The following is a 12030-nucleotide window of genomic DNA, read 5'->3' as shown; positions in this document are numbered from 1 at the left end:
CTGTGTGAAAAAATGAATTTTCTTAAAACATTTAAGGGCCAGGAACTCCACTGAGCATACAGACCATGTCTGGTTGGGTTCCAATCCATTTCTAATGCCTGCTATAAAGCTAGGTACTACGCAAGGTGTCAGATGGGGTTACCACAATGACTAGGACAAGAATCCTGTGTGTAGTTCATCTTTGAAGGTGAGGGATGTGCAGGCATGTCTCTAGTCCCCGAAATGCAAACACTATCCTTTTACAGTTAGGAAGTGCTCAGTAAATACTTGTTGAATGGAACCATTAAACATACTCTTGAATGAGAGGTCATTTTCACAAAGCCTTAAAATTTATTTAGAGAGTTGAACCTAGTACTGCAACACTAGAATCTGAGTGTGATCAGCCAGTAAACCTCAGCTCCTGATTTATTCTGTGTGAGAATAGCATTCGCTTCCAATGCCAGAAATCCCTGGTCTTCAGAACACTCTTTCCTTTCAGGCCAGGGGTTAGTGTATAGTTTTCCAACCATACAGAAAGTACATGAATGCCATGACTGTTAAATTTTCATTTATCAGAGTTATCTGTCACAAAGTAAGTTACTTTGCTAGAAGAGTCACTGCATTACCGGCATTTTAGAACTGCGATGAGCCAGGTACTATGCAAGGTGACAAGTGGGGTTACCACAATGATTAGAAGAGACATCAGAAATTCTCTAATCTAACTCATTCTTTTATAGATGAAGCTGAGACCCAAGAGTGGGCTGTGATACAGAACTCTTAGTCCTGCGCTGTTGTTCTATGTCCCACAACACTGATTATGCCCAGGTATGGATAGAATATGCATATTAGCTTATTCATATGCACTGTCTCCTATTAGCTAAGGCCTCTCCTCTGCGGAGTTTTAGGAAGAGGCATAAATGCTACAACAGAAAGTCCTGCAACATATAGTCAACTTCAGCTATACATATATACATCCATGGATAGGAGCAGGACGTCAGTGCAGGCACAACAAATGTGTGAATAATCCTAAATAGTGAATAGTTATTTTTATTCTTGATACAAGATCATTTTATTTTTGTAGGACTTTTTTAGGAGTTGGGGTAACCTTCCTAATTTTACTTGCTAATCTTCATAGTAAAATGAGTAAATGCATAAATCGTACACCAGATGGCCGAGGGAAGCAGCCCATGAATGTGTTAGGTGGCACTTATAAAAAGGCTTTTTGGGAAAGGATAATCTTATAGTTATGAAAGGAAATTATGTGATTCACTAGATTATATGTGTTTGGCGATGGAAAATATTAGAAAATTAAGGCAGTTTTTTAAAAAGGAGGCATGAGATACAGCAAAACAACTGGACGGAAGGTATTAAAGGCAGAGACTAGGGGCATTTATTTCTCTTCTGGAGAATGAACCAGACTCCAGGCCTGTGTGTGCCCCCACTGTACCCCTTGCTTCCTTTCCAAATAGCCAGTAAAAAGGCTGCTATGAAGTGTGTCTGACAAGCAGTCCCAATGGTAAAAGAATATCAAGACTGTTTCAATTATGTACAAGAAATGTGGAAAGGCTACAAACAGACACTGACAGGTATTAAGGTGTTATAATAGCTTTACAAAATATTACAGGAGAATTCAGTTTGATAATAGGTATTTGACAGCTTTCTACCTCTTAGAAAGCTTTATGTTCTCTGTAGACTCAAGATAACGTTAATAAATAAGTTTTAGACTGCTTAAGCCCGGCTCTGTTGTTGTTTTTTCCTTTTTACAATAAATCAAGCAAGGTATTTAATTTCTTAGTGAGTATAGCAAACACAAAACCCAAAGTGAGTTCACGAAAACTTGGAAGCTGAGGATTATCATTTAAGAGAGAGATAAGCTCATCTCAAAAAGCTCTAAAAACAATATTGTTTCTCTTCAGCTTTCCTAAAACTGGTTTAAATGTCATTTCTTTGAAATTGTATTTTTTAAATATAACATTTACATTATTTGTAGCTTCTGGCTGTTTGTATCATAAAACCTTGTTTTAATAAGGTGATTGCACTAGAATGTACAATCCGGTGTCTCGGAACATCTTCAGTTCCATAAAAGCAGGGATCTTTGCTTTTGTTTACCAATGTTTCCCAAACATCTAGTATAATGCCTGGCTCATGGCAGGTGCTCTATATAAATTTGACAAATTAATTAATGAATGAATCATAACTAACCAAAGGAAGCCACTCACATAAATGGTCCTTACTTTGTTAATGTCCCAATTCAAAAGGTAAGTAAAATAATTTTCAAAACACTTTCTAGCTTTTTCCTGTCCTTTCCTGGGTTAGTCAGTGACAGGATTGCTCTGTTTAGAAAGATTTGCCTTCATATTCCACTTCAGCTTTCAGGCAATAAATAGATTTCACTCATTTCATGCCATCTCAGAAAACTCTCTTTCCTTTAAAATTAGACATTTGTCCTCAGTAACACACATAAGCTCTATGCTTATAAAACACTTTTCAAACTTACAAACACCACACGAGAAATATTCAAACACACAAATATCCCTTAAGTTAGGATCTACTCAATGATTTCTTTTTTTTTTTTTTTTTTGAGACGGAGTCTCGCTCTGTCGCCCGGGCTGGAGTGCAGTGGCCGGTTCTCAGCTCACTGCAAGCTCCGCCTCCTGGGTTCACGCCATTCTCCTGCCTCAGCCTCCGAGTAGCGGGGACTACAGGCGCCCACCACCTCGCCCGGCTAGTTTTTTGTATTTTTTAGTAGAGACGGGGTTTCACCCTGTTAGCCAGGATGGTCTCGATCTCCTGACCTCGTGATCCGCCCGTCTCGGCCTCCCAAAGTGCTGGGATTACAGGCTTCAGCCACCGCGCCCGGCATGATTTCTTATAATGGTTAATTAGGTAAGAATACAAACTTACACTAGGTAGCCAGGGCATATTTACTTTACTCCTTGGAGAGAGACCACTCTCAGTGTTCACTATAAATAACCTTTGTATTTCCTTGTATTTCCTTTGTAAATAACGACAGATACGGAGATGAGAATAATCATTCTGGTTATGATGCCAGCATTATCAGGGAATAACACTATTCCATGATAACAGCTAAATACAATTTGCCAGACTATGTCTAACTTGGTGATTATGCCTCTTCTTACTGTTTTTTTTCCCAGTACACAGTGTAGTTTACTTTGAGAAGCCCTGGCTTTCTAGCTTTTGACATCTTTGGGAAAAAATGGCAGCTTTTTGTGTGGGTACAATAACTTCTCAGTAATAACTCATCTAATCATGGGGGTGTAGATTTTAGATGACTGCTTTGGAGACAAGACAAAGTCCCATTTCTCATGTATTTTAAAATTAAAAACTGCTAATTTGGGGGTATTAGCAATACCCAGATTCATTTTAAAGTAAGTGCTGAATCATTTGTATATTTGGAGACAGCTGTGGTTGCAAAGAACCAAAGTACTTTTGTTTGTTTGTTTGCTTTTTATGGCACCTATTACAGCTCTTTCCAATAATATTACTCTTCTGACCTCTTCCATTGACATATTTTTCTTTTTTTTTTTTTGAGACGGAGTCTCGCTCTGTCGCCCAAACTGGAGTGCAGTGGCCAGATCTCAGCTCACTGCAAGCTCCACCTTTCGTGTTCATGCCATTCTCCTGCCTCAGCCTCCCAAGTAGCTGGGACTATAGGCCCCCGCCACCTCGCCCGGCTAGCTTTTTTTTGTATTTTTTTAGTAGAGACGGGGTTTCACCGGGTTAGCCAGGATGGTCTCGATCTCCTGACCTTGTGATCCGCCCGTCTCGGCCTCCCAAAGTGCTGGGATTACAGGCTTGAGCCACCGTGCCTGGCCCATTGACATATCTTAATCTGCCATAGCAATTCTGAGTATGCGTAGGGCAGGTAAGGACAACATTTAGGAAAAGAGTGTTATTAATCTTATTTTAAAATAAGGATTGAGGTACATGAGAAAAGCATCAAACTAATTCATAATGTCAGTAATTTTAAGAATATTTATATTAAATACTATTAAGAGATTAACAGAATTTTAGAATTTTAATACTTCTTAAAAGTAAAGTCTCTTGGCTAGTGCAGTAAAATGAAACCATGCCAAATTCCCAAAGGGCAAAAAGAAGTGACAGCTAAACCTCAGCAATTAGAAACAATACTGTTTTAATGTTGTCTTCTTTGTTTTTTAGTCATTTCAATTGTAAAAGGCAACTGAAACTTAGGTTCTCACCATCTATATAAAAACTGAGAGAGGAGGTCTCAGATTGTGTGCAGTGCCACAGAAAGCACTGTGTGCATATTATATTTAATGCAATACAGATACTTTAGCTTTAATTTTAAAACAAAACTCAAGAAAACTTTATCTCCACCAAAGAAAAATACAGCATTTGCACGATAATATAGTTGCGGTAGCAACAGTGGAAAAACAAGGTACAGCCACATAGCAGTATGTGAAAGGGAAGAACCTTGTCAAACCCATCTCTTAATCTACTTTTTGTGTCAGTGATTAGGAAGGAAAAAGGTAAAAAATACAGTATACTTCACAAAACATCATCCATTCAAAAAAGTGTCTGGAAAAAGCACAGGAAAGATAATGGAACCATTCACAAATGTAATTGTCAGAAAAACACATATATCAGCGAAATACATGCAGTTCTCAATGCAGTTACATAGGAAATGAGTTTTGAAATGATCTTATTCTCATATTATCTCTGGTTAATGATTCAAGTTGTCAGTTACTACTTTTTCTACTCCTTTCCCAGTTTTGTGGCTAATAGACTAAACACCACCCTAATTACAAAAAAGACAAAGTAGCCCATTTAAGAAACATGAATTCAATTTCTGAGTTTATCTACATCTATGATTAATTTCAACTTTTGAATGAGTGGTTGTGAATAGCCTAACTCCCTTGGTAGAACTGTAAAAATAATTGTATGTGACCAAGATGAAAGCAGAATGTATTCAGCTTTGGATATCAAACACAACTTGTGAATTTGGAATGTACATCCTTCAATTGATAGTAGCCAGTGTCATTAAGCCATAACAACAGTAAAGCTAATATTCTCTCAAGAGACAGAATTTGTCTTTGTCTTTAAATAGCCAATGTGAAAGATGTAATAAAATACACAACATTTTCCCCCTACCAGATGCGTGATGGCTACCTTTGAAAGAGAACTGATATAATTGTATATAAACTTGGCTTTGAACTATTTCACAGGTAAACCAATGGAAAACTGCCAGTCACACTTAAAGCAAAGAGAACACGTAAGAATTCTCCCACAGAAATTTACCGTTCCTGCGTCAAGCAGTTCCCTAAATAACCATTGATTTATCCAACAACCTATTAACAGTTGAGCACTGACTTTATGCATAACATTTGCTAGATGTTGCTCAGCTTCTCTTCCCAAAGGACCCTCATTCCCGTCCTGATACTTTGGGTGTATCTGGATGTTTTTCACTTGTGAAACCCACTCTTCAGAGTATGCCTTTCAATTTTACCTTCAGTAAGATGCATGATGCCCTTCAGAGTAACTGATGTTTCTGAGTTAGAGAAAAATTCACTTGCTATCAACAGGTTGCAGCGAATTTGCGAGCCTTTCATTTCCCTAGAAACACAGGATGTGAAGGAACAGAGTAGCAGGAGGGAATCACAGATGAGAAGGAAAACTGTTGCCAGAGAAGATGAAAAAAATTCATGTTCTATACTGCGTTCATCTGTAAAAAGACAAAATGTGGTTAAGTTTATTACACTGATCTTGTGAAATGCAGATTCATACATTAAACATTGCTTGTCTATTCTAGAATGAAGTAGTAGGAAGAGACTTGCAATGGCAAATAAATACCATGGAATGAGAGGGCCTTCAGCATGTACTATCTATTATTCTGGGCTAATCAAGACCTTTTATATCACCTAAGCTGCTGGATTATTACTCTGTTGCCCACTGGCTTAATTTTGTGAATCCATCCAGACTGCATAAAGCTTTTTGCTGTTATGCAAGTCTGGGGACAGAGCAACGTGTCAAATCTGCTCATGTGAAACAAGGGTGTGGAAATGCTGAGCCATATGCCAGAGGGAGTGAGGAAGGAGAGGGAAATGATACATTTCCTCTAAAGGTCACTCAGTGGGTAAAATCAGTGACTGTGTTTCAGGTACAGGCTAAAGAAGCAGAATTACTAAGAACCCCTTCACCTTCCCCACCAGTGCCTTCTGCCCAGCTGCCTTGACCAGGACAACTTATAGTAAGTAAATTGTTCATCCAAAGGATACTAGCCTGCCAGTGACTTCCTGTCTGACTTCCACACTGGTGTTTCCCCTTAGACCAGATGCTTTCAATTGAGGATGATTCTGTCCCCTGGCAATGTCTGAAGACATTTCTGATTGTCCCATCTGGCTGTGAGGGTGCATGTGCTTACTGGTATCTATTTGGTAGAAGCCAGAGGTGCTGCTGAACCTCCTATGAAGCACAGGAAAGCCCTCCTGCCAATCCCCCACAAATAATTCTGCAGCCCCAAATACCAGTAGCACCAAGACTGAGACACATGGCACTAGACTGGAAAGCCTCTGGAGAACTTTTTTTAATCCCAAGTGCTCAATAGTGTATGGTACATAGTGGGCTCTTAGGAAAATTATTTTGGATTGAAAAGCACAGTGAAAGTGTTGCCCCTATGTTTCAGTCCGGCTCATGTTTCAAATGTGTGCTTAATAAGGTGGACTACAGGGGTAAAGAGAGGGAGGGAGGGGGAGATAGATAGATAGAGGAAGAGAGGAAACCTGGATTCAGATCCTGTCACTGTGTGACCAGGGCAAGTGACTTAACCTCTCTAAATCTCAAAGTCTTCATCTGTCAAAAGGGGATTAATAGTACCTAGCAGACAGGCTTGTTAAATTAGATGGTATATGTAAAATGTTCAATATGGTAGACAGAAAGTAGTAGACAATTAATAGCTAGTCCCATCATTATGAGCTTTGGCTAAAGGCCTCTTGGAGAGTAGACTGGTTCTATTCTAGTCCCAGAGGAAAACACTGATTACATAGGAAATCCAGACTAAACAAATACCTAAGTCATACTGCAGAAAACACTGGTGCTCTGGCTCTCCTGGACAATTTCCTCAGGAGCCTATGGTCCTACTGCTCCTGAGGCTGCACCAGGCGTTCGCCCCTGGTGCCACCCTCTTTCAGAGCTGCAACCTCCAGACTTGGCAGAAGACAGCCAGCTTGGGAAGAGCTGCTTCTGTTTCAGAGTATACACCCTGATTATAAGAGTAGATGCTGGATGGAAGTCATGGCCAAGGGGCAGGCCAGCAAACCATTGTGGAGTCAACCCAGTTTAGAAACTGATTCAACTTCTGTCTAACCAGTGCCGTGCCTAAATTATGAACTCTTTATTTTATTTTATTTTATTTTTAAATTATAGCCCTTTTAGCTCTTTTAAATCTTCTATGGGTTTAATGGGAGACTTTAGTGGTGTGTAGAGGGGGTGTGTGTGTGTGTGTGAAATGGATTTATTTTATTCTACAAATGAAATAAATGAAATCATCTGAAATGGAATGGAATGGCTTCGGCGGGCCATAGCCCACAAACAGGACCACAAAACTGTTTCCTGACATGTGCTTAGCATATTTAAATTGCTCTCACAGTATCATCCTGAGAAAACAGAGAGCAGTCCAACTGCTCCACAGGACTGCAGAGAGGGAACCAATCCATCTATTTTCTCAATAATGGTGATGACAGAGATGGAATGCTGATAGCCAAATCCCAAACACACACAGGCCTCTCACCCAAAGGCCATGATGCCTTTGTTTTAATAACAGAATAAACCCAATCCTGTACAAACAGTTTCTTCAGGGTACATGTTTTGAATGGGGCAAAGATTAGCTTTTTGTGGGAGGCTTCCCAGGATACTGGACAAAAGCATGCAGTAGAGACTCACTAGGTAGATTCAAATATTCTTTCTACCATTTACTAACTGCTTGATCTTAGTCAAGTTACATAGAAGGGGCTGTGTGGGGAGGAGAGGTTCTGTTCCCACATCTGTCAAAGTAGGAAAAATAATAATACCTAACTCAGAAGGTGGCTGTGAGGACTGAATGAGTTACTACCTGTGAAGTACATGGTATACTGTAAGTGCTTAATGTCATCTATTAATGGTGGTGGTGGTGATGATGATGTAATTTGCTCAGGAACAACAAAGGAGGTGTAAAAAATCCCCCCATTTTACGGTTCCTGTGATATAACATATTTTCTGAATAGGGCTTTATATGTATTCCACTGTTGTGCCAGGCCTATAAAGCCCTTTATACCTTTATAGCAGTGTTGGGAGCTACATTGTAGCAGGATCCTTCTTACACACAGAAAAGGTTCATTTTACACTTGCCAATAGGAATGAAACTATTTTGCTGCCATAATAGCTAAGTGTTTTTCTGAATGGCTATTTCGTCAACAACAATCAGAAAGGTGTAAGAAAGTACAATCCCTAATGATTGTAGCCCATGCTTAAGGTGAGGGAAAAAGTCAAAAAACTGCACATGAGAAACTTCAATCCAGGCAAATCTTACTGAAGCCTTATCAATGCATTCTCCAAATATCTGAAGAGTGACGCCCTCTCATTCTCACTCACCTTTCCCCTCCCTGCCTTCCTCTCTTTGTTAAGCACCTACTTTTTGCCAGGCACCAGGTATACAGTAAGGAAGAAAGGCCAGTAATAACTCAGGATATTTTTTGGAAGCATTAAATAAATTTTAAAAAATGAGCTGGAATAGCTCCATGTGGAAAAGAGCTTAAAATTAAATAGCATCAGCAAAAATCCAGCCAAGCAAGCAAAATCTTTAAGAGGAAGGATTTTAGGCTGAAAGGCAAACAATACTAGTTGATATACTAAAAAACACCCCCCCAAAGGAAGATGCTCTCTTTTGTGGACATCATGTCCCCATTTCTATCACGAATCTCATTAACTATTTCACTCCTTGAACCTTCTACTCTTGGCAAGTCCTTCACAGCCCCAGGAGCTAGTTGTACAAATTAGCTCTCAAATATAAAGCAGACGAAGTAACCTCATTGCTGCTAAAGTATAATTCTCTCTAATTATTGTAACTACCAACCATTAGTCTCTCCCTTTCTAAAAACAACTCTCCCTCCCCTAGACACAGTGATGAAATCACATACTGAAGAAAAATATTTGCTTATCAAAGAAATCTTAGTTCCACAATATATGAAATTTCTACATGGCAACTTTAAAGGGGAGAGGAGGAAACCTGAATATTAGAAACATCACTTGTTTTTTGGAAGGTGCTGAATGCCAGGAATAAAAATCCCGCTGATGATGTAGGTGGTTTAAATCTAGCAGCTCCAACTTGTCATGGCTCATCTGAGCACTGCACTCTCCTTGGCTCTGCCAGGGCTCCCTCCTACAGACAGGCCCAGGATCTGCCATGGTGCCCTCCCTGCCTCTGAGCACACACACTTACTGACAGCTACACACAGGCCAGCCATGGTACTCACCATACTGTCGAATTCTACAGAGCCCACTATCCGAGACACCTCGTCAAACTCCTCAGGAGACATGGGGAGCAGGTTGTCTGTGGTCTGAAGTCTAGAAGGGTGACTAAAATGGGGAAAAAGGAAAGAGCAATGTCAACATCTGAGTGATGAAAGCACTAGTGCATACTTACACACTTTATCTTTTGTCTGTAATTGAATTATCACGTTATATTTTTATTTTGGGTAAGTGCATACACTTGTAAAATACATTTGCAAAAGTACAGCTCATGGGAGGCTCATGTCCCCAGCCCAGCCCCTTGGGAAACGTTTCACACTCCAGGGATGTGATGAGCAATAGCCAGACTGGAATCTGCGCCGCTTCTGCCTGGGTAAGCCTAGGTGTGAGCGTGTGCGGTGCACTACCCTGAGATGACAATGCCTCGAGGCTTACCCTGGACAGAAAAGCACCAGAGAAATGTCTGGGGAGTCCCTCATCCCTACCTGGAGGTTTGAATGCAGATAAAGCTGCTCCACACAGTGTTTTTACATGAAGGCTACATCCATTCACCCCAAGACAGTGCTGCAGGCCAAATAACTGACAATGACATTTCCAAAATTTTTTCTACCTTTTATAAAATGAAACAACAAAATCAAAGCAAGTGGAGACAATGTATCTCAATCATTACTTTGGCCTTTTCTAGATTGAAAAGAACTACTTTCCCACTCTGATCAATTTTTGCTCATTTTATTTATACTTTTTCAAAGGGTATCAGTTTTGGGAAAATTTATGTACCTTAAATACAAATTTTGTTTTTGGCTTTTTTTTTTTTTTTAAGGTAGTAAAATGCTGATAGGCAGTAACACGGGGATCTCAACAAGTTCAGCTGTGATGGCGATAGCAATTACAATGGAAAAGTAAAATACAAGCATCTTCAACAGGCCCCAGCCAGAAGCAAGGCTGGCTTGAGGTTTGTAAACATGTCACTCTTCTGTGTTCACTTACACTTCAGACACAGAAATCAATTCAGTCTTGATATATCCAGTTCCTTTAGGGCCATCAAGTTCCATTGGCTCCGGTGCTAGAAATAAACACATTGTGTACGCTTTCCATCAACAGAAATTACTTCAGAATAGAACATCAACTTTTCGGGGGGATTAAAGTTCTACTGTGTTTCTAGGCAGCCTAGCATCCTAAAACTTTATGGGGCTATAACCTCCCTGCCCGAGTCACCTAAAATTCTAGTGGGAATGCATAGGCAATGAGAAGAAAAGGGCAGACACTAGCAGGACACTAGCTAGGAGCTTTCTCTTTACACAACTTGAATTCTTACAAGAAGTTGGAGCCCAAAATATGCAAAGTTCTATCTAGTTTATTGGCATTAGCCTGGCTAATGAATCTTCATAGCTGTCAAGGTAAGCTGGGGGCATCTTCATTCCAAAGTAATTGTCCTAATATTGAGATTTCTGATTCTGAAAAACAGCTTTGTTGGTGTGTTCCAAACAAAACAGGTCTAATTTGAACTTTCTCAAATGCAATTCATTGACAACTGAGAAGCAAGAGACCTGTGTTCTCAGATGAGGCCTCCTCTTAATAATTATCTTAAAAAAATAGGATCTAGTAAGTAATTGGGCCACCCTAAATGAACCACTTCACTTCTCCCAGGCCTCAGTTTCCTCAACTTTAACGTGAGCAAGATGCCTTCCATTGGTTGGCCACAGTTCCTTATTCTTTACCCCTTTTCATGTGGAAACAGTGATAGTAACAAATACGAAAGACCAGCAATGGACTTTTCCAACATTCCTAAAATAGGAAATTGTCCATTCATTTTTTACTAGCTGTATCAGGCCAAATAATGCATTATGTTTCACCTGCACTGAGTTTATACCATCTTTTGAAAGCCTACTCTTACCAATTCAAAAGCAAAACACCACATGGGTGGAGTTTGAGAATAACCACCCCCTCATCAGGAAGGACTGTGCCACGCTGTTACCACCTGCTTGCCCCACTTACCTTCCTTTGGCCTGGAGTAATACTTTCCAAAGGCATGGTCTTTGTCAATATTTGGATACAAATACTTCAGGGGATTCTCAGGAATATTCTCAGCAGCCATGACTTTGTAATTGCGAATGATGTCAGGGAAAGTAACAGCAGAAAGTTCTTTCTTCGTGTAGGGTTCAACCGCATGGAAGTAAGGTTCTAAAAAGGAAAAAAGCTAAGTGAATCCCATAGAATATCCCAAAATGAAAGAGGACAGAGAAAGAAAACACTGCAGAGTTGATGGATTTGAGTGAACCTCATAAGAACTAATCCCAATCTAAGCATTACAACACATATAGTAGACTGCTTTATTTCTAAATAAATTACAATACTGTCTCAGAGAAAATAAAGGGAGGTATTATTCTCAATAACATTCTATTTGCCATTATTTGCTTAGATTTATAAATCTGGGCAAAAAAGATTTACTAAAAACCTTTAAAAGCCTGCATCTTCAACGATGTGCTGCCCATAGGCACATAAATAACTCACTACTAAGTGGGTCATCTTGGCTTAAGCCATAGATTTAAATTACTAAAGATAAAC

The 12030-nt window shown here is 39.7% G+C and overlaps 1 protein-coding gene across 1 annotated transcript in view; it reads right to left on the bottom strand.

The window, feature by feature from the left end:
- Window positions 1-4118: 4118 nt before the first annotated feature.
- The window catches only part of STAT1 (signal transducer and activator of transcription 1), a 45389-nt gene continuing 37477 nt past the window's right edge, over window positions 4119-12030 (bottom strand). Inside the window, exons 22-25 of the mRNA XM_010379761.2 lie at window positions 11461-11646; window positions 10453-10528; window positions 9471-9573; window positions 4119-5686 (exon numbers count right to left, since the gene is read on the bottom strand). Coding sequence (XP_010378063.1) covers window positions 5672-5686; window positions 9471-9573; window positions 10453-10528; window positions 11461-11646 — 380 coding nt within the window. The 3' untranslated portion in view covers window positions 4119-5671. The remainder of the gene's footprint in view (window positions 5687-9470; window positions 9574-10452; window positions 10529-11460; window positions 11647-12030) is intronic.

Source organism: Rhinopithecus roxellana, chromosome 14 (assembly GCF_007565055.1).
Source record: "Rhinopithecus roxellana isolate Shanxi Qingling chromosome 14, ASM756505v1, whole genome shotgun sequence".
In the NCBI taxonomy this organism is placed as follows: domain Eukaryota; kingdom Metazoa; phylum Chordata; class Mammalia; order Primates; family Cercopithecidae; genus Rhinopithecus; species Rhinopithecus roxellana.
This window is presented reverse-complemented; position numbering and strand designations above follow the sequence as displayed.